The sequence below is a fragment of the Ranitomeya imitator genome, chromosome 4 (assembly GCF_032444005.1).
Source record: "Ranitomeya imitator isolate aRanImi1 chromosome 4, aRanImi1.pri, whole genome shotgun sequence".
In the NCBI taxonomy this organism is placed as follows: domain Eukaryota; kingdom Metazoa; phylum Chordata; class Amphibia; order Anura; family Dendrobatidae; genus Ranitomeya; species Ranitomeya imitator.
This window is the reverse complement of record NC_091285.1, coordinates 579941106-579965082: the sequence shown is the minus strand read 5'-3', so window position 1 is coordinate 579965082 and position 23977 is coordinate 579941106. Positions and strand designations below refer to the sequence as shown.

The following is a 23977-nucleotide window of genomic DNA, read 5'->3' as shown; positions in this document are numbered from 1 at the left end:
CCAAGGTATACAACCAGAATCGGAGAACATACTCACAGGGTCGCCAGCAGGCAACATTAACAACAGAGGTTATGACTTTGAAAAAAAAAAATGAGAGAGAACTGGTGGAACAAAGTCAACTCAGGATTGTCCTGGTGTCAGAACATGGCATCTTTGTCCTCCTTGATGAGAAAGTAGATGGTCACCGGTCCACGGCTGGTAGGAACAGTCTCAGTGACTCGGGCAAACAGCCACGATCCCAGGCCGTACATCAGAGTGGGGATCCCTGCCGAGCGGACACAGAACCAATCAAAGAGTGGAGGGTAGAAAGCGGCACGGTCATTACCTACCATGCACTGCTCTGCATTCTCATCCCGTCATCTCACGCTTCCCCATTATTGTGCTAGCAATGAAGGGGCAACTTTATTTTATTTATTTATGTTAGAAGCATTCTGCAGCTTTACTAATGAAAGGCAGCCAGAGAGATAATAATGCGATTAATATGAAACCCATAATAACCCGCTAACATAATGGGCTGTTCTAACCAACGGCAGCAAGGGAGATTTTAATAAGCTGCGATAATAAAGCAAAGTAATTAATCCCAGCCATATGGATAAGCAGCCACAGGAAGCCACGCTCCACATATTCTGTTTGAAAAGACAATTGATGGCCTTTATAAAGCTAAATATTTAATAAGCCTTGGGTGGGAGGCAGGATGGAGTGTGTGGGGTGTAATTACAGCATCTCTCCATCACTTACCTAGATTTATAGCTTTTAGCATGGTAAAGAAGTGGTTGTGAAGATGCAGGTCCTGGGGGGCAGCACGGGAACAGTGATATTTAATGAATGGGAAACAGCCCGTTCGGAGGATATGGTAATTTCTGCCATTCACCTCCCAGTTGAAGTTCGATAAGCCAAACTGGTCATTATTAACTGTGCTGTACTTGACACAAAAAGAAGTCCAATGTGGCAGATCCCGCTGGAGAAGGTGCTGGGTCAGAACCTCCGAGGAGTCAGGACGAGGATGTCTGAAGGACACGGCAGGGAAGAGAAGGATGCGTAGCAATGTGTCGTGGGCTTTTTTCCCCAAAAGCATGTCTGCAAGACACAAAGCCAAAGTTAATATTTTGTTCGTAGACCGCCGGCCAAAAATGAAAACATGGAAAATATCGCAAAGCCTGAGGACACGCAGCATTCACCGACATGCACAGGACTCAGAAGCTTTTCAATTTTTGAATACTTTTAAACTTTTTATCATTTTGTTGACCAGCCAAAAACAGCAGATGATGACCACTTTATTAAACTGCCTCTATAATGGTCAGAGTTCCCCTTTTGTTATATAGCACCAACGTATCCCACGGTGATGTGCATATAATTCTACCATATACAATCCCTGTCCCTAATGGGGTTGATAATTTACATTCCCTAAGTAAACACACATTATAGTCAATTTCAATAGGAAGTACCCAGCGGACATCCACACAAACATGGGGGCCACATACAAACTCCACGCAGATGTTGTCCTTGGTCAGATTTGATGATGGCACCCCAGCGCTACAAGGCAATAGTGGGCGTCCAACCTCTGTGGTCCCACTGATCCTGAAAATTAAAGGAATACATTGCAAGTGTAGCACTGTGTCCTATTTGCTGTTGATTTTTCTGCCCAGCTTTCTCTGGTTACCCGGATGTGCACAGAACTGCAGCTTTCGCCCAGTCTCAGAATCATTGAGGTCTCAAGAGGTCAGATCCCACCAATTGTAAAAACCAAGAAAGGTAGAAAAATGGTGGTTGGGTTCAGCGCTGCCAAAGTTAATGAGATAATGTACCACTGGGTAATGGAATAAAAACTTTTATTTGTTGTTGCAATTTAGCTCTTTCATTAGGCAGGTGTCCTACGATAGCTTATCCTAGTGATATGCCATCAATACGTATTAGAAAATCTATTTGACCTCTCCTCCACAGGACATAATAGTACATCATGGGTGCAGGTGCATGGAGCAGGCTCAAGAGCTGAACGCACTCTATGGAGGGCTGGTACCAACTGTGTTATACAGTCAGAACTGGTTTTTAATAGCACTGATTGGAGCTAGCTCCGATTACTATTGTTTAACGACTACTGTCAATCTCTGGATTTGCCATTTCAGAGGCACAAATCTGGCGGACATTGTTCCTGTGCACTACAACATGATCGCCTGGTGCCAATGGGCTGCTGAAAGCTCCCATGGCCATCTTGATGCTCTTGTGAGACCCAGCAACAGGCTAAGGATATCATTATTTGCTGTATATACTGAATACTGTACTGATATATTACAGGATATAGTGCAAGTGATTAAATTATTGCACATTCAAGTTCTCTGGGGGACTATAAAATAAAGGGAAAGGGAATTAAACTTATTGAGTATTACTATGTATATAAAAACGCTATCAAAATAAGATAAATAATAATTAAGTATAACTTATAAAAATGCAAAGCAATTGAAATGTCATATGTACTCCAATATGGTATCAATAAAACTACAGCACACACTGAACAAGTTCTCCTACAACTCCGAGGACAGAAAAATTTATAAAGTTACAGGTCTTAGAAATGACACCAAGCAAAACAATTTTTGTTCAGAATTTTATATAATTATTTAAGCTACTAAAATACTATTAGTTGGGAATACTACAGGTTGGGAATTGCCATACTCGTACTGGCCTGGAAAATCATGTTCCCCAGAAATTTTTATCATTTCAGCATAGTTTTACTTTATATGGTAAAATGAATGAAGTCACTCAAAACTACGGTACATCTTGCCCTCATATGACTAGGTCAATAGAAAAAAAAGTTATAGCTCTTGGAACAAGGGGAGAAACAAGCACAAAAACAAAAAATTGGCTGTGTTCTTAAAAGAGGTTCGTCACCCCCAAAACTGGTATTGAACTATTCATATGGGGAACTTAGACGCTATAAAAATCATATTGGTGCTGTAGAATATTGCTTTGTATATACACAGTTTCACATATATTAGGAGTCCTAGGTGCACCCTCAGCTCACTTTGGAGCGATGCCTGGTCTAAATCCCCCGCCGTGCACATACTGTCACTGCAGGGGCCAAGACAAAGGGCGAGGGACATGGATCAGGCAGCGCTCCAAAGCGGGAGCTGTCATTCACCTTAAAGGGGAGGAGAAGCGGAGGATGGTCATTTAGGGGCAGAATGGTACAGGGTACACCCCCTTACTTACATATACAATAAAACTATTTTCAGATAAAGATAAAATCTACAGTATCTACGGTATATGATTTTTATAGGGGCTAAGTCCTCTATATGATAGTCTAATTTGTTCATTTTCAGGTTTGAGAGTTACAGACTTCCTTTGGATAATCACTCCCATCTTCACCTGTGGAGACAATGACTGTGAGACATTGAGGTGATTCCAAATATAACATTTATATTTAATTTCTAGTCATTATATCATCATCATCCTCCCCAACTTTCTTATCTGGGGTTCCAGGATGCTGGCAGATCCAGCCTTATCTCTGGACACTAGTGGTTGCATGTCCCCTCTCAGTGATCCTGGGGGTCTGGTGCAGCGCCTGCAGCAGTGCCGGCTATAAGCTGCTCCGACAGCGCAGGAAATAATAGAAAGAAGCCTTTGCTGCTCATTAGCCGGCTTTGTTAAGACATGAAAGTTGCTAACTGTCTCCACTTCTCTTTATTAGCACACAAAGAGAAGGCTCCTGCTCTGTTAATTATGGAGGTGAGGGCGGCCTTGTTTGTGCCTGGCTATGATTAATAAATCCCAACACCTGCCATTTTACTGCAGTAAATAAACACGGAGCGGATTAATTATCAGGAGGCGAGATCCTACAGCTCTTCATCAGGAGTAATAAGGATATGTGAACGCAAGACTGTTGTGGAGTTTCCAGTTTTTCAATGCAATAATGTACATTTTTTACACATTTCAGATTTTGCTTTGCAAAGTGTTAAAGGGGTTTTCAGAAAACTTAAGTCCCTTCCTTCAGTTTGATATAAAAAAGATAAACTGTGCGTTACTCACCCTCCCCAGATTCAGAGCAGTTTACTTTACTATATCCAGTGTCTGCTGTCATCTGCAGCGCTGCAGCCAATCGATGAGCTTAGATTGGGTGCAGCAGTGTCAACGTGAAGTCAGCGCTGCAGACAAGAGACATTGGGCTAGTGTTGGACCGAGAAGGGTGAGTAAAGCACAGTTTGTGTTTACAACACACTGCACCTGGGGAAGCAGATTTTTCGAAAACGAAAAATCCCTTTAAATCCACTTTGAAATCTGCAGCGTGAATTGACGTGTTACCGATTTCAAATTCGCAGCGCTGGTCAATTCTTGCTCCATTTTTTTCTCTGCAGTGTGTGGGTGAGAATTTGTAACATGGAGTGGATATTCCACCTGTTGGGTTCAGATCTGGAGACCACCAGCTGATCCAGACAAAGGTTGTATCTAGTGATGAGTGAACGTAAGGTGTTATCTGAGCATGCTCGAGTGCTTTCTGAGTATCTTCGGCGTGTGCCAATAATATGTTCAAGTCCCCGCAGCAGTTCGACACCTGCAACACATGCAGGGATTGCCTAACAAACAGGCAACCCCTACACATGTTACGGATGTCGAACATCCTCGAGACATGGAGCTACGGGGCCTTTAACATAGTATTTGAGCCTGCCGAAGACACTTGGTTAGAACACGAGCATGAACAGCCAACACCTTATCAGAGCATGTTTGCTCACCACTAGTTGTATCTCTACCAGATAACAGATTCAATGTTTCCTGCTCTATGCTGCCGCCCTCGGTCAAGGGGATTAGCGGTAATGCTGGTGTAGACAGGACAGGATGGCTAACCCCAGTGATTGGCTGCAGTGATCCCATGATGTCAACATGACATCACTATTGTTATGCTTTTCACCTGCTGACTAATGCACTTTACAACAATTCTGTGATTAGGATCAACCCTTGTATATTATGGACTTGCAGGTCATAGAAACTTGAATGCAATGATTGATATCTGTGATCCGATGTCTTAGGGTACCGTCACACTATACCATTTCGATCGCTACGACGGTACGATTCGTGACGTTCCAGCGATATCGTTACGATATCGCTGTGTCTGACACGCAGCAGCGATCAGGGATCCTGCTGAGAATCGTACGTCATAGCAGATCGTTTAGAACTTTCTTTCATCGCTGGATCTCCCGCTGTCATCGCTAGATCGGTGTGTGTGACACCGATCTAGCGATCTAGCGATGCGATCCAGCGATGCGTTCGCTTGTAACCAGGGTAAACATCGGGTTACTAAGCGCAGGGCCGCGCTTAGTAACCCGATGTTTACCCTGGTTACAAGCGTAAAACTAAAAAAAAACAAACAGCACATACTTACATTCTTGTATCCGTCAGGTCCCTTGCCGTCTGCTTCCCGCACTGTGACTGCCGGCCGTAAAGTGAAAGCAGAGCACAGCGGCTGTGCTTTCACTTTCACTTTACGGCCGGCAGTCAGTGAATGCGGGAAGCAGACGGCAAGGGACCTGACGGACACCAGAATGTAAATATGTGCTGTTTGTTTTTTTTAGTTTTACGCTTGTAACCAGGGTAAACATCGGGTTACTAAGCGCGGTCCTGCGCTTAGTTACCCGATGTTTACCCTGGTTACCCAGGGACCTCGGCATCGTTGGTCGCTGGAGAGCTGTCTGTGTGACAGCTCCCCAGCGACCACACTACGATTTACCTATGATCACGGCCAGGTCATATCGCTGGTCGTGATCGTAGGTAAATCGTATAGTGTGACGGTACCCTTATTCCAGAGAAATCCACATTTTTCCCTAATATGGTAACGTGCTGTTAAAATCTATGGATGGGTTACCAGTGTGAGACATGTAGATCCGGAGAGCGGACTGTCAGTCATTACATGTCTGTCACTGGTAATACCTGCTTTCACTTAAAATAATCTCTGGATGCAGATTCTCAACGACATCTCTGTCTGGCCCATAGATCTTAACAGCTCGTTTCCATAACAAGAAAAAATGTGGTTTCTCTGGAGTAAGATATTAGATCACAGATATTAAGGTATCATTTTATTTAAGTGCGTGCCCGATGTGATGCAGTGACCCTTGTTACAGCTAGGGGATGCTGTATGTGCTCCTCAGGATACGCATGGAGCCGTAACTGTAATAGTGATAATGAGACAGTGACTGGCATTATTGTAAATGGCCGGTATGTCGCAGAGGGAGTCTGCGCTGTAAGCCAGTAATGTTGTTGTTCTGGGACCTGTAGTCCCACAAGTATTTGTATAGTTGGAAAGGGAGGCTTACAGGGTTAGTTAGAGAGCTGGGCGGGTCTGACTAACCACACACACCTCCCACCCAGGGGAGGGGTTACAGGTACATAATGTGACCATGGTGTGGTCACATGAGGAGTGTTTGGATCTATATGGTCCATGTGCAAGGTCCTGGAAAAGCCTATGTGTTGAGAGTGAAGAGCACGTGGTGAGGCTTTGGGGCCTGGTCAGAGGAGGACCAGCGTGTTTACAGACTGCAATCTCATGTTATGATGCTATGTGAGTAGACGTTGATAAGGTGCACGGACACCACAAGAGAACGTGTCAGAGGATGACTGGCGTGTGTAGTGTCTGAACTGCGAGTTATAGCCGTATATGAAGTATCAGAGTTAAAATTTATATAACGAACTGTGCATGACCCGGCTTATGCTGCATAAAAATAAACCGGATGGACTGGTTGTGTGAGATTCCCATTCCTGTGTGCCTAAAATATCACGGCCAAGTGGTGAATCCTACTGACAGATTCCCTTTAAATGCCCTTCCAAGAGGAGTAGATGGGTAGGCAAAGGACAACTGCTATCAGGATACTACTTGAGAACTTACTGATGATTTTTATAAGGCGTTGTCACCTGATACTGGTGTTAGGCCTGCTCCCTCATGATACTCTGCTTTAGGAGCACCTACACTGACCTCTTGCGCACTGCACGTACCCGCCGTAACTGTCAGATTACTGGGGAGGAGGGTTCCCACTTTTTACAATCTAATCCACTCTTATCTGTCTGCTGCTGGTTTCGAAACATACAATTTGCTGCATTTTTGTCCCAAAAATGCATCAGGGGCTTATGTTGTGAATTCTGCTTTTGGGCTCCCTCTGGTGGTTGTAGGTGGTAATGCAGTTGTCCCTGGCTTGCAGTCCTGGACAGGTGTATCTGCTGATTGCAACTCTGACTGGGGTATTTAGGTTTGCAGGACTCATTAGTCCTTGCCAGTTGTCAATGTTTCTTGGGAAGTGTTGGATTTATGTCTGGCTTCTCCTGCTTAGCTGCCAATTCAGCAAAGATAAGTGTATGTTTCTTTTTCTATGGCACACAAGCTGTGTGCTTGTTTTTTGATTGTATTCCTGCTCTGAGTGTAGGAGTCTCTGGAGTTGCAGATATACGTTCCACGTCTTTAGTTAGATGGAGGAATTTTTTTGTATAATCTGCTGTGGATATTTTTGGAAGGGTTTTAATACTGACCGCACAGAACTCTGTCCTATCCTTTCCTATTTTAGCTAGAGCGGCCTCTTGTGCTAAATCCTGTTTTCTGACTGTGTTTGTCTTTCCTCTCCTACTCACAGCCAATATTTGTGGGGGGCTGCCTATCCTTTGGGGTTCTGCTCTGAGGCAAGGTAGTATTCCTATTTCTATCTATAGGGGTATTTAGTCCTCCGGCTGTGATGAGGTGTCTAGGATTTGTTAGGCACACCCCACGGCTACTTCTAGTTGCGGTGTTAAGATCAGGATTTGCGGTCAGTATAGTTACCACCTACTCCAGTGAAAGTTTTCATGCTGCTCCAAGGTCACCGGATCATAACAGCTTATCTACAGCATTCTGTAATGCTGTAGATAAGCCCCCGATGTATCCTAAAAGATGAGAAAAAGAGGTTAGATTATACTCACTCAGGGGTGGTCCGATCCGGTGGGCGTCGCGGTCCGGGGCCTCCCATCTTCATAGGAGAACGTCCTCTTCTGGTCTTCATGTTGCGGCTCTGGGCAGGCGTACTTTGTCTGCCCTGTTGAGGGCAGAGCAAAGTAAAGCAGTGCGCAGGCGCCCGGAAAGGTCAGAGAGGCCCAGCACCTGCGCACTGCAGTACTTTGCTCTGCCCTCAACAGGGCAGACAAAGTACGCCTGCGCCGGAGCCGCAGCGTGAAGACAAGAGGACATCATCATATGAAGATGGGAGGCCCCGGACTGGACCGCGACGCCCATCGGACCAGACCAGGACCACCCCTGGGTGAGTATAATGTAACCTCTTTTTCTTATTTTTCAGGATACATTGGTGGCTTTTCTACAGCATTACATAATGCTGTAGATAAGCCCCTGATGCTGGTGGGCTTAGCTCACCCTCGATTTTGGGGGTGACAGGTTCCCTTTAAATGTCAAAATATATTGGCATCATATGTTACAAAGAAAAGGTGCAAATTAAGTTCTTCACATTTAGGAAAGACATCCTCAAAACTAGGAAAAATAAGCAGCATAAGACGTTCCATATACATTAAGAATAGTGCAAGGCAGGCGACGTCTTGGTTTCTTCATCTTCACAGACATTTTAAAAACTTGAATCCTTTATTACCACAAACACATGCAACGTTTTATCTCCCAAGACCTCTTGTGTTGTATTTACACGGGGTTTTTTCTTTTGGTGGCAGTTTATGACAGGGTTTTTCAGTGATTTCCTTAATAGCACCAAAACCAAAATGGTTTTTACTAAATGCTGCCATTAGTTCTGCAACATATGGTACCTGTTAAGATTACTATTGCATCCACATGGTAGCATCGGGCGAAGCATGTGCCCTGCTGATTCGCAAGTACAACCCTTCAGTCTCATGCAGACGTCCGCCTTTTGCATACAGAAAAAAATGTATTGTTTATCACTAGTGTGCTGGATGCAATTTTCATCCATTTTTACTATCACTGTGGCATCTGCTTCCCTGCCCATTAGCCTGGCATATAACATGGTTCATATACAACCAGACGGACTGCATGTCTCACAACCTGGACGTACAGTCACACGAGTCTATGAGGCTGCTAGTTTGGGTCAGGAAACATGAGATTAGCCCGGGCCTTGCAGTCACCATATGGACCATGAAATACACCAGTCTGAAACAGGCTTTAACCCCTTCCCGACCCATGACGCCACGTAGGCGTCATGAAAGTCGGTGCCAATCCGACTCATGACGCCTATGTGGCGTCATGGAAAGATCGCGTCCCTGCAGATCGGGTGAAAAGGTTAACTCCCATTTCACCCGATCTGCAGGGACAGGGGGAGTGGTAGTTTAGCCCAGGGGGGGGTGATCAGAGCGATTTGTAATATTTCACCTATTATAACGGGTGAAATATTACAATCCAGCCATGGCCGATGCTGCAATATCATCGGCCATGGCTGGAAATACTAATGTGCCCCCACCCCACCCATCGCCCCCCCAGCCCTCCGATCTGCCCGGTACACTGCCCCGCTCCCCTCCGTCCTGTGCTCCGCTCCCCCCCGTGCTCTTGTCCGCTCACCCCCGTGCTCCAATCACCCCCCCGCGCTCCAATCACCCCCCCGCACTCCGATCCACCCCCCCGTGCTCCGTTCCACCCCCCGTGCTCCGTTCCACCCCCCCATGCTCCGATCACCCCCCCCCCCCGTGCTCCCCCCCCACCCCATCATACTTACCGATCCTGCCGGGGTCCGTCCGTCTTCTCCCTGGGCGCCGCCATCTTCCAAAATGGCGGGCGCATGCGCAGTGCGCCCGCCAAATCTGCCGGCCGGCAGATTCGTTCAAAGTGCATTTTGATCACTGAGATATAATCTATCCCAGTGATCAAAATAAAAAAATGATAAATGACCCCCCCCTTTGTCACCCCCATAGGTAGGGACAATAAAAAAATATAGAATTTTTTTTTCCACTAATGTTAGAATAGGGTTAGGGTTAGAGGTAGGGTTAGGGGTAGGGTTAGGGCTAGGGGTAGGGTTAGGGGTAGGGTTAGGGCTAGGGTTAGGGTTAGAGCTAGGGTTAGGGTTAGGGCTAGGGTTAGGGCTAGGGTTAGAGCTAGGGTTAGGGTTTTGGTATGTGCACACGTATTCTGGTCCTCTGCGGATTTTTCCGCTGCGGATTTGATAAATCCGCAGTGCTAAACCGCTGCGGATTTATGGCGGATATACCATGTTTTTTCTGCCCATTTCACTGAGGTTTTACAACTGCGGTTTTCTATTGGAGCAGTTGTAAAACCGCTGCGGAATCCGCAGAAAGAGGCATGCTGCGGAATGTAAACCGCTGCGTTTCCGTGCAGTTTTTCTGCAGCATGTGTACAGCGATTTTTGTTTCCCATAGGTTTACATTGAACTGTAAACTCATGGGAAACTGCTGCGGATCCGCAGTGTTTTCCGCAGCGTGTGCACATACCTTTAGAATTAGGCCATGTGCACACGGTGCGGATTTGGCTGCGGATCCGCAGCGGATTGGCCGCTGCGGATTCGCAGCAGTGTTCCATCAGGTTTACAGTACCAAGTAAACCTATGGAAAACCAAATCCGCTGTGCCCATGGTGCGGAAAATACCGTGCGGAATCCGCAGATGAAATCCGCACAAAAAACACTGGAAATCCGCGGAAAATCCGCAGGTAAAACGCAGTGCCTTTTACCCGCGGATTTTTCAAAAATGATGCTGAAAAATCTCACACGAATCTGCAACGTGGGCACATAGCCTTAGGGTTAGGGTTGTGGTTAGGGTTGTGATTAGGGTTATGGCTACAGTTGGGATTAGGGTTACGGGTGTGGGGGGCTTAGTGTTGGAGTTAGAATTGAGGGGTTTCCACTGTTTAGGCACATCAGGGGTCTCCAAACGCAACATGGCGCCACCATTGATTCCAGCCAATCTTGTATTCAAAAAGTCAAATGGTGCTCCCTCAATTCCGAGCCCCGACGTGTGCCCAAGCAGTGGTTTACCCCCACATATGGGGTACCAGCATACTCAGGATAAACTGAGCAACAATTACTGGGGTCCAATTTCTCCTGTTACCCTTGTGAAAATAAAAAAATGCTTGCTAAAACATCATTTTTGAGGAAAGAAAAATGATTTTTTATTTTCACGGCTCTGCGTTGTAAACGTCTGTGAAGCACTTGGGGGTTCAAAGTGCTCACCACATATCTAGATAAGTTCCTTGGGGGGTCTAGTTTCTAAAATGGGGTTACTTGTGGGGGGTTTCTACTGTTTAGGCACACCAGGGGCTCTGCAAACGCAACGTGACGCCCGCAGACCATTCCATCAAAGTCTGCATTTCAAAAGTCACTACTTCCCTTCTGAGCCCCGACGTGTGCCCAAACAGTGGTTTACCCCCACACATGGGGTATCAGCGTACTCAGGAGAAACTGGACAACAACTTTTGGGGTCCAATTTCTCCTGTAACCCTTGGGAAAATAAAAAATTCTGGGCTAAATAATTATTTTTGAGGAAAGAAAACGTATTTATTATTTTCACGGCTCTGCGTTGTAAACTTCTGTGAAGCACTTGGGGGTTCAAAGTGCTCACCACACATCTACATAAGTTCCTTTCGGGGTCTAGTTTCCAAAATGGGGTCACTTGTGGGGGGTTTCTACTGTTTAGCCACATCAGGGGCTCTGCAAACGCAACGTGACGCCCGCAGAGCATTCCATCAAAGTCTGCATTTCAAAACGTCACTACTTCACTTCCGAGCCCCGGCATGTGCCCAAACAGTGGTTTACCCCCACATATGGGGTATCAGCGTACTCAGGAGAAACTGGACAACAACTTTTGGGGTCCAATTTCTCCTGTTACCCTTGGGAAAATAAAAAATTGCAGGCTAAAAGATCATTTTTGAGAAAATAATTTTTTTTTTTTTTCATGGCTCTGCGTTATAAACTTCTGTGAAGCACTTGGGGGTTCAAAGTCCTCACCACACATCTAGATTAGTTCCTTTGGGGGTCTAGTTTCCAAAATGGGGTCATTTGTGGGGGATCTCCAATGTTTAGGCATACAGGGGATCTCCAAACCTGACATGGTGTCCGCTAATGATTGGAGCTAAGTTTCCATTTAAAAAGCCAAATGGCGTGCCTTCCCTTCCGAGCCCTGCTGTGCGCCCAAACAGTGGTTTACCCCCACATATGGGGTATCCGCATACTCAGGACAAACTGGACAAGAACATTTGGAGTCCAATTTCTCCTATTACCCTTGGCAAAATAGGAAATTCCAGGCTAAAAAATTAGAAAATTATTTTTTATTTTCATGGTTCTGCGTTATAAACTTCTGTGAAGCACCTGGGGGTTTAAAGTGCTCACTAGGCATCTAGATAAGTTCCTTGGGGGGTCTAGTTTCCAAAATGGGGTCACTTGTGGGGGAGCTCCAATGTTTAGGCACACAGGGGCTCTCCAAACGCGACATGGTGTCCGCTAACAATTGGAGCTAATTTTCCATTCAAAAAGTCAAATGGCGCTCCTTCCCTTCCGAGCCTTACCTTGTGCCCAAACAGTGGTTTACCCCCACATGTGAGGTATTGGTGTACTCAGGAGAAATTACCCAACAAATTTTAGGATCCATTTTATCCTGATGCCCATGTGAAAATGAAAAAATTGAGGCTAAAAGAATTTTTTTGTGAAAAAAAAGTACTTTTTCATTTTTACGGATCAATTTGTGAAGCACATGGGGGTTCAAAGTGCTCACTATGCATCTAGATAAGTTCCTTGGGGCGTCTAGTTTCCAAAATGGGGTCACTTGTGGGGGAGCTCCAATTTTTAGGCACACGGGGGCTCTCCAAACGTGACATGGTGTCCGCTAAAGAGTGGAGCCAATTTTTCATTCAAAAAGTCAAATGGCGCTCCTTCCCTTCCAAGCCCTGTCGTGCGCCCAAACAGTGGTTTACCCCAACATGTGAGGTATCAGTGTACTCAGGACAAATTGGACAACAACTTTCGTGGTTCAGTTTCTCCTTTTACCATTGGGAAAATAAAAAAATTGTTGCTAAAAGATCATTTTTGTGACTAAAAAGTTAAATGTTCATTTTTTCCTTCCATGTTGCTTCTGCTGCTGTGAAGTACCTGAAGGGTTAATAAACTTCTTGAATGTGGTTTTGAGTACCTTGAGGGGTGCAGTTTTTAGAATGGTGTCACTTTTGGGTATTTTCAGCCATATAGACCCCTCAAACTGACTTCAAATGTGAGGTGGTCCCTAAAAAAAATGGTTTTGTAAATTTCGTTGTAAAAATGAGAAATCGCTGGTCAAATTTTAACCCTTATAACTTCCTAGCAAAAAAAAATTTTGTTTCCAAAATTGTGCTGATGTAAAGTATACATGTGGGAAATGTTATTTATTAACTATTTTGTGTCACATAACTCTCTGGTTTAACAGAATAAAAATTCAAAATGTGAAAATTGCGAAATTTTCAAAATTTTCGCCAAATTTCCGTTTTTATCACAAATAAACGCAGAATTTATTGACCTAAACTTACCACTATCATGAAGCCCAATATGTCACGAAAAAACAATCTCAGAACCGCTAGGATCCGTTGAAGCGTTCCTGAGTTATTACCTCATAAAGGGACACTGGTCAGAATTGCAAAAAACGGCAAGGTCTTTAAGGTCAAAATAGGCTGGGTCATGAAGAGGTTAAAGGGCATGTCCAGGTTTGAGAACAAACTATGCAGTCACATAGTGATTCCTGAATTGTGATAGCGTACAGCACGCGCGCTCCTAATTCTCCGGTACTGACATTTGTGAGCAAGCAGTAATACTCCCAGTTGATCATGGCAGTGGCGGCTTTCAGACTCCTACCGATCTTATTTTTCAGACCTTTTCCAAGGCTAGATCATTGATATCATAAGCACATGCTAAAGAAAGACTTCTCACAGGCTGAAACATTGCACAAGTTTCTAGTCACTTATTTTGATCTGACCATATAGTGCTGCGATCTTTTCTACTAGTTAGAAAAAATACATCTTTCCTAATCCTATTCGGTAACATACAGGTGTGTCTCACTAAATTAGAATATCAAAGTTAATTTATTTCAGTTCTTCAATACAAAAAGTGAAACTCATATAGAGTCATTACAAGCAGAGTGATCTATTTCAAGTATTTATTTCTCTTAATGTTGATGATTATGGATAACAGCCAATGAAAACTAAAACGTCGTTATCTCAGTAAATTAGAATACTTAACATCAGCTTGAAAAATTATTTTAAAACCCGATATGTTGGCCTAATGAGATGTATGTTCAGTAAATGCACTCAATACTTGGTCGAGGCTCCCTTTGCATCAATTACTGCATCAATGCGGCGTGGCATGGAGGCGATCAGCCTGTGGCACTGCTGAGGTGTTATAGAAGCCCAGGTTGCTTTGATTGCAGCCTTCAGCTCGTCTGCATTGTTGGGTCTGGTGTCTCTCATCTTCCCCTTTACAATACTCCATAGATTCTCTATAGGTGAGTTTGCTGGCCAATCAAGCACAGTGATACTGTTGTTTGTAAACCAGGTATTGGCTTAGAACTAAATTAATGAAAATCCCGGAGTGGGCATATCATTCACCAGTGAGCGCAGCATCAATGACCATCACTGTCATTTTTCCCCGGTCCTGAGGTCACCGCAGTTCAGCCTGGCTGGGAACGCAGCCTCAGTGACGTCACTGATGCTGCGCTCGCAACATCTCATTCACCAGTGGTTCTGAGCCTGGACGGTCGCATCTTGGCACCATCCAGGTTGAAAAATAATTATCCCCCAGACACGGATAGACATGGACAGCGTGGGACAAAACGACTTACAGGTATGGTATACTGTTATTTTTATTTTAGTTTTATTACAGGAGAATGAGGGCTTCGGTGAACTTAGGCGTTAGGTGAGTATAACTGTGTTTGTTATTTTAAAATTAAAAAGGAAATCTGTGTTTAGTCTTATTTCTAATAAAGTACTTTATTCTGGTTGTCTTTATTTACCATACAACTATAGGATTAGTAATGGAGAGGTGTCTTATAGATGCCTCTCCGTTACTATGCTGTGGGCTTGATGTCACCTGACTATACAAAGGTGACATCAACCCCACAAATATGAACACCACTTACCACCGCTACAGGGCAACTGTGAAGAGCCAGGCAAAGCGCCAGAATTGGCGCATTTAATAGATGAGACTTTTCTGTGCAACTGCAGGCTGCTATTTTTAGGCTGGGGGGCCTATATCAATGGTCCCTTACCAGCCTGAGAATGCAAGACCCCAGCTGTCAGCTTTAGCAAGGCTGGTTGTCAAAAATGGGGGGACCCAACGCGTTTTTTTTAAATTATTAAAATAAAACAGAGTGGGGACCCCTCTATTCTTGATAACTAGCCTTGCTGAAGCTGACAGCTCTGAGTTTTGCCTGGCTTGTTATCAAAAATAGGGGGGAACGCACGTCGGGTTTTTCATTAATTCATTTAGTTCTAGCGCTGGAGGCGGGTGAAGAATACCCCATCATCTGCTCCTGCTGTCACTGTTATTAGCGGCAGCAGGTGTCGGATGATGGGAGTAACAGTCGCAAAAGTTCCCACCAGCAGAGCAGGGGAGAATGATGAGAGCGGTCTTCAGCACCCGCCGCCAGTGAACAACACTTAATGTAGCGCTACTTCCCCAGCGGCCGTCCGTGTGGTACTGATGCGGCACATGGGTGGCACACGGTTGCCACACGTGTGCCGCAAGTATTGCACACAGACACGGATATCTCCAGTACCGTTTTTTCCGCTCCTGGAAAAAAACGGATATGTGAAACCGGCCAAAAGGGACCTTTTTTAACACTTAGGAAGCCTTTGCAGTATTCCAGTATTCCAGTATTCCAAAGACATACTGATAGGGATTCTAGATTGTGAGCCCCATCGGGGACAGTGGTGATAATGTGTGCAAAACTGTAAAGCGCTGCGGAATATGTTAGCGCTATATAAAAATAAAGATTATTATTATTATTTGCAGGTGTTTTTCGTTAATTATTCTAATTTACTGAGATAATGACTTTCGGGTTTTCATTGGCTGTAAGCCATAATCATCAACATTAACAGAAATAAACACTTGAAATAGATCACTCTGTTTGTAATGACTATCTAATATATGAGAGTCGCTTTTTGTATTGAAGAACTGAAATAAATTAACTTTTTGATGATATTCTAATTTTGCGAGAAGCACCTGTACATAACAGATCTGGGGATGTCACATAATAAAAGCAAGTGATTAAAGAGCAAGCACTGGTGGAGCCACAGGTTCAGAAGCAACCTGTGAGATTACCCTCCCGAAACAAATAATGAACATGCAGCCCAGTAAAAGATAAGCTGATCCTTTTATGATCCTTAAAGTACCGCTCAGTTTTTTTATTTGACCGCTGGAGTGGTATCACTATTGCATGTTCCCTACCCCAAGTACCAGCCACCGTCTTCTGTTCTTCCTCAGCACCATTCTGGTCCCGCTCCACCATATTGTGACTGCAGCTACTGACTGACCGGAAGTCAGAGGTAACGGCCACAAGTTCTCAGTGTAAGTTTATAAGAGGCTCATTCTGGTCTCAGACTTATTTTGAGCTCCGCTGCCTAGCAAACACTGACGCGATCCTGCAGGTCACAAACTGCAGAAGATGATCGCAGAAGACGGCAGCTGGTGAGTATAATACTAAAGGCTGGGAACTTTGATTAGTGGCACCACTGCAGCAGTGAAATAAAAAAAAATTGCTCAAAGATTTGCTCCAGGAGAGAAATCACTTTTTTTTTTAACCCCTTTCTGACATGTGACGTACTGTGTGCCATAGTGATCGGCCGCACTCAACTCACGGGGGGAACACGGCAGATCGTCAGCTGACTATCGCAGCTGACATCTGGCACTATGTGCCAGGAGCGGTCACGAACCGCCCCCGGCACACTGCGATCAAACATGATCCAGCGTTCTGGGGTCATAGGGAAGCATCGCACAGGGAGGGGGCTCCCTTCGGGCTTCCCCGAGACCCTCGGTACAAGGCGATGTGCCCACCTTGTACCGAGCGTCTCCTCCCTGCAGGCCCCGGATCCAAAATGGCCGCGGGGCTACATCCGGGTCCTGCAGTGAGGTGGCTTACTAAGTGCCTGCTCAGAGCAAGCGCTGGTAAGCCTGCAGCCCTGCATGTCAGATCGCTGATTTGACACAGTGCTATGCAAAGTGTCAGATCAGCGATCTGTCACTATAACATGATGCTTCCCCCCCGGAGCAATGTTATAAAGTAAAAAAAAAAATATTCAGATGTGTAAAAAAAAAAATATATATATATATATTGTTCCCATAAATACATTCCTTTATCTAAATAAAAAAAACAAAACAATAAAAGTACACATATTTAGTATCGCCGCGTCCGTAACGACCCAACCTATAAAACTGTCCCACTAGTTAACCCCTTCAGTGAACACCATAAAAAAAGAGGCAAAAAACAACCCTTTATTATCATACCGCCGAACAAAAAGTGGAATAGCACGCGATCAGAAAGACAGATATAAATACCGCTGAAAACGTCATCTTGTCCTGCAAAAAACGAGCCACCATACAATGTCATCAGTGAAAGAATAAAAAGTTCTAGTCCTCAGAATAAAGCGATGCAAAAATAATTATTTTTTCTCTATAAAATAGTTTTTATCGTATAAAAGCGCCAAAACATAAAAAAATGATATGAATGAGGTATCGCTGTAATCGTACTGACCCGAAGAATAAAACTGCTTTATCCATTTTACCAAACGCGGAACGATATAAACCCCCCCCCCAAAAAAAAGAAATTCATGAATGGCTGGTTTTTGGTCATACTGCCTCACAAAAATCGGAATAAAAAGTGATCAAAAAATGTCACATGCCCGAAAATGTTACCAATAAAAACTTCAACTCATCCCACAAAAAACAAGACCTCACATGACTCTGTGGACCAAAATATGGAAAAATTATAGCTCTAGGAAATGTGGTAACGCAAAAAAATTTTTTTTGCAATAAAAAGCGTCTATTAATGTGTGACAGCTGCCAATCATAAAAAGCCGCTAAAAACCCCGCTATTAAAGTTAATCAAAACCCCCTTCATCACCCCCTTAGTTAGGGAAAAATAAAAAAAATTAAAAAATGTGTTTATTTCCATTTTCCCATTAGGGTTGGGGCTAGGGTTAGGGTTGGGGCTAGGGTCAGGATTACATTTACGGTTGGGATTAGGGTTAGGGGTGTACATACCAAGTAAACAATGAAGAACAGCATCCAATCTAGGTGAAAGCTTGAAAAAGACCCATGTGGGTTGAAACGTTGCACTTTGGCAAATAAAGGAATCCGTTTTTGAACACTTTCACCTGGATTGGATGCTGTCCTTCATTGTTTACTTGGTATGTACACTTTCCATGGGGGTCCAGTGGAACTAGGACGTACATCCACATATCTAATGTGCTGTCGGCCATCTGCTTTTTTTGTTAGGGTTAGGGGTGTGTCAAGGTTAGGGGTGTGGTTAGGGTTATGGTTGGGATTAGGGTTAGGGGTGTGTTGGAGTTAGGGGTGTGGTTGGAGTTAGGGGTGTGGTTGGGGTTAGGGTTGTGGTTGGGTTAGGGTTTCAGTTATAATTGGGGGGTTTCCACTGTTTAGGCACATCAGGGCTCTCCAAACACGACATGGCGTCCGATCCCAATTCCAGCCAATTCTGCGTTGAAAAAGTAAAACCGTGCTCCTTCCCTTCCGAGCTCTCCCATGCGCCCAAACAGGGGTTTACCCCAACATATCTGGTATCAGCGTACTAAGGACACATTGGACAACAACTTCTGGGGTCCAATTTCTCTTGTTACCTTTGGGAAAATTTCAATTTGGGGGGCTAAAAAAACATGTTTTGTGGGACAAAAAAGATTTTTTATTTTCACGGCTCTGCATTATAAACTGTAGTGAAATACTTGGGGGTTCAAAGTTCACACAACACATCTAGATAAGTTCCTTGGGGGGTCTAGGTTCCAAAATGGGGTCACTTGTGGGGGGTTTCTACTGTTTAGGTACATCAGGGGCTCTGCAAATGCAACGTGACGCCCGCAGACCAATCCATCTAAGTCTTCATTCCAAGTAGCGCTCCTTCCCTTCCGAGCTCTGCCATGCACCCAAACGGTGGTTCCTCCCCACATATGGGGTATCAGCGTACTCAGGACAAATTGAACAATAACTTTTGGGGACCAATTTCTCCTGTTACCCTTGGGAAAATACAAAGCTGGGGGCTAAAATATAATTTTTGTGGAAAAAAAAAGATTTTTTATTTTCACGGCTCTTACAACACATCTAGATAAGATCCTTAGGGGGTCTACTTTCCAAAATGGTGTCACTTGTGAGGGGTTTCAATGCTTAGGCACATCAGGGGTTCTCCAAACGCAACATGGCGTCCCATCTCAATTCCAGCCAATTTTGCATTGAAAAGTCAAACGGCGCTCATTCCCTTCCGAGCCCTGCCATGCACCTAGACAGTGGTTTACCCCCACATATGGGGTATCAGCGTACTCAGGACAAATTGAACAATTTCTGGGGTACAATTTCTTCTGGTAACCTTGGGGAAAAAAAATTGGGGGTGAAAATTTCTTTTGTGTGAGAAAATATTTTTTATTTTTACGGCTCTACATTATAAACTTCTGTGAAGCACTTGGTGGGTCAAAGTGCTCACCACACATTTAGATAAATTCCTTAGGGGGTCTACTTTCCAAAATGGTTTCACTCATGGGGGGTTTCAATGTTTAGGCACATCAGTGGCTCTCCAAAGCAACATGATGTCCCATCTCAATTCCAGCCAATTTTGCATTGAAAAGTCAAATAGCGCTCCTTCCCTTCCGAGCTCTGCCATGTGCCCAAACAGTGGTTTACCCCCACATATGGGGTATCCGGGTACTCAGGACAAGTTGTACAACAACTTTTGGGGTCCATTTTCTCCTGTTACCCTTGGTAAAATAAAACAAATTGGAGCTGAAGTAAATTTTTTGTGAAAAAAAAATTAAATGTTCATTTTTTTTTTAAACATTCCAAAAATTCCTGTGAAACACCTGAAGGGTTAACAAAACTTCTTGAATGTGGTTTTGAGCACCTTGAGGGGTGCTGTTTGTAGAATGGTGTCACACTTGGGTATTTTCTATCATATAGACCCCTCAAAATGACTTCAAATGTGACGTGGTCCCTAAAAAAAAATGGTGTTGTAAAAATGAAATTGCTGGTCAACTTTTAACCCTTATAACTCCCTAACAAAAAAAAATTTTGTTTCCAAAACTGTGCTGATGTAAAGTAGTAATGTGGGAAATGTTACTTATTAAGTATTTTGTGTGACATATCTCTGTGATTTAAAGGGACACTGTCACCTGAATTTGGAGGGAACCATCTTCAGCCATGGAGGCGGGGTTTTGTGGTTTTTCATTCACCCTTTCCTTACCCGCTGGCTGCATGCTGGCTGCAAAATTGGATTGAAGTTCATTCTCTGTCCTCCATAGTACATGCCTGCACAAGGTGCAATCTTGCCTTGTGCAGGCATGTACTATGGAGGACAGAGAATGAACTTCAATCCAATATTGCAGCCAGCATGCAGCCAGCGGGTAAGGAAAGGGTGAATGAAAAACCACAAAACCCCGCCTCCATGGCTGAAGATTGTTCCCTCCAAATTCAGGTGACAGTGTCCCTTTAAGGGCATAAAAATTCTAAGTTGGAAAATTGCAAAATTTTCGCCAAATTTCCATTTTTTTCACAAATAAACGCAGGTAATATCAAAGAAATGTTACCACTATCATGAAGTACAATATGTCACGAGAAAACAATGTCAGAATCACCGGGATCCATTGAAGCGTTCCAGAGTTATAACCTCATAAAGGGACAGTAGTCAGAATTGTAAAAATTGGCCCGGTCAGTAACGTGCAAACCACCCTTGGGGGTAAAGGGGTTAAAGCTGTGTTTGGAAGTGCACTGAGGCGTGATGATGCACTTACAGCGTCTCGGCCTTGTGCTCTATTTCCCAGCCAGCAGCATCCTCCCCTGACAGGTCAGTGGCAGTCATTATGAGGGGCTATTGGACTGTAAGGCCGGCTTCACACTCAGCGTATGAAAATACGGTCCGTATATTACGGCCGTAATACGCTGAAATGTCCCGAAAATAGTGGTCCGTAGCTCCTCCGTAGGCAGGGTGTGTCAGCGTTTTTTGCGCATGGCATCCTCCGTATGTAATCCGTATGGCATCCGTACTGCGTGGTTTTCTCGCAGGCTTGCAAAACCAACATACCGCTATAGAAATGATCCATGTGTCCCAAAAAGAAAAAAATATATATATATACTGTCTATATATATATATATATATATATATATATATATATATATATATGTCATTAGACACATATATGTATATATATTAATATTTATTCCAGCGCTATACAGCTTGAAAGCCGGTAATTCAATTACCGGCTTTTTCTTTCTCCTTCCTAAAACCCGACATGATTTGAGACATGGTTTACATACAGTAAGTTACATACAGTAAACCATGTCTTCTCTCCATTTTTTTTTGCAGATTCCACACTACTAATGTCAGTAGTGTGTATCTGCAAAATTTGGCCGTTCTAGCTCTTAAAATAAAGGGTTAAATGGCGGAAAAAATTGGCGTGGGCTCCCGCGCAATTTTCTCCGCCAGAGTAGTAAAGCCAGTGACTGAGGGCAGATATTAATAGCCTGGAGAGGGTCCATGGTTATTGGCCCCCCCCTGGCTAAAAATATCTGTCCCCAGCCACCCCAGAAAAGGCACATCTGGAAGATGCGCCTATTCTGGCACTTGGCCACTCTCTTCCCATTCCCGTGTAGCGGTGGGATATGGGGTAATGAAGGGTTAATGCCACCTTGCTATTGTAAGGTGACATTAAGCCTAATTAATAATGGAGAGGCGTCAATTATGACACCTATCCATTATTAATCCAATTGAATGAAAGGGTTAAATAAAACACAAACACATTATTTAAAATTATTTTAATGAAATAAAAACAATGGTTGTTGGAGTATTTTATTCTACGCCCAATCCAATCACTGAAGACCCTCGTTCTGTGAAAGAAAAAACATAATAAACCAACAATATACTTACCCTCCGCAGATCTGTAACGTCCAACGATGTAAATCCTTCTGAAGGGGTTAAAACATTTTGCAGCAAGGAGCTTTGCTAATGCAGGCTGCTCCTCGCTGCAAAACCCCGGGGAATGAGTCTAAATATAGATCAATGAGCTATATTTAGCTTCATTTGCGGTGAGGCGCCCTCTGCTGGCTGTTTATAGATCGTGGGAACTTGCCTAGAAAGCCTGGGAGCTTTAACCCTGTGTGACCAACTTTTTACTATTGATGCTGCGTAGCTGGGCAATATACTACGTCGCTGGGCAATATACTACGTGACTGGGCAATATACTACGTGGCTGGGCAATATACTACGTAGCTGGGCAATATACTACGTGGCTGGGCAATATACTATGTGACTGAGCAATATACTACATGACTGGGCAATATACTACGTGGCTGGGCAATATACTACGTGGCTGGGCAATATACTACATGGCTGGGCAATATACTACGTGGCTGGGCAATATACTACGTGGCTGGGCAATGTACTACATGACTGGGCAATGTACTACGTGGCTGGGCAATGTACTACATGACTGGGCAATATACTACGTGGGCTGGGCAATATACTACGTGGCTGGGCAATATACTACATGACTGAGCAATATACTACATGACTGGGCAATATACTACGTGGCTGGGCAATATACTACATGACTGAGCAATATACTACATGACTGGGCAATATACTACGTGGCTGGGCAATATACTACGTTGCTGGGCAATATACTACGTGGGCTGGGCAATATACTACGTGGCTGGGCAATATACTACGTGGCTGGGCAATATACTACGTGGCTGGGCAATATACTACGTGGCTGGGCAATATACTACGTGACTGGGCAATACACTACGTGGCTGGGCAATATACTACGTGGACATGCATATTCTAGAATACCCGATGCGTTAGAATCGGGCCACCATCTAGTCTAGTATATATATATTTGGGGGTAGAGGAGGTAAAAGTTACAGACAGGTTCCCTTTAAGGTCCATTAATGTATATTACGCTATAAATTGTGCACACATTTTATACCACACACAGCACATTGCTTGAAACAGCAGTAATCCATTCCACACATGTATCTCCCATTATCACAGCGCCCTGCTAACACTGGGGACTCGGTGTTACTATCAGTAGCGGGGAGCTCAGGCGCCTATATCTGCCCCCCACACATATATTGAGGGTCTTCCAGCACAGGTGACCTCCCAGTATCCCTCCGCCAGTCACTACCGAGCAGCAGCTCACCTGCCTCATCACAGCAGAAGCAGCTGAATGCCCTCTGACGTCATGGTCATGTGAGCGGTCACATGACTGCAAGTTCTAGCTCCTGTGTGTGTGCTCTGAGCCTGCGCAGTGTGGTCAGATCTGTGTGTGGCGTCTGCTCTCTGCTCCTGTAGGCACACAGTTACACAGTGCAGAGTAGACTGTGAAGATGGAGTTATAGAAGTTGTTCTATTCTTATGCCATCTTTGGGTCCCTGTTGTAGGATATTAGATTTGTCTTTTTGTCCTGTGATAAAACCGAGCCGTAGCTGAGTGTCCACTAAGGCCGGGGTCACACTTGCACATCAATACCCGGCACTGCCGCCGGCACTCAGGAGCGGAGCGTGTGGCTGCATTTATTTCTATGCAGCTGAACGCTCCGGTCCGAACCGCACACGTTTCATGGCTAAGGCTACGTTCACATTTGCGGTGCGTCGGGCGCAACCGCGGCGACGCATGCGTCATGCGTCCCTATATTTAACATGGGGGCGCATGGACATGCGTTGTCTTGTGTTTTGTGAAGCATGCGTCTTTTTTGGCGCAAGCGTCAGGGCGCAGAGGACGCAGCAAGTTGCATTTTTTTTTTCGTCCAAAATTGGCCAAAAATGGACGCA

At 44.4% G+C, this 23977-nt stretch overlaps 1 protein-coding gene across 1 annotated transcript; it reads right to left on the bottom strand.

Moving 5' to 3' along the window:
* On the bottom strand, positions 1–23406 carry C4H15orf61 (chromosome 4 C15orf61 homolog). Its single transcript, XM_069766411.1, has 3 exons — positions 23347–23406; positions 739–1077; positions 1–265 (listed from the first exon to the last, which is right to left on the bottom strand). Exons 2-3 carry the CDS (start codon positions 1073–1075, stop codon positions 138–140), a joined length of 465 nt encoding a protein of 154 aa, XP_069622512.1. The 5' UTR covers positions 1076–1077; positions 23347–23406; the 3' UTR covers positions 1–137.
* Positions 23407–23977: the final 571 nt, after the last annotated feature.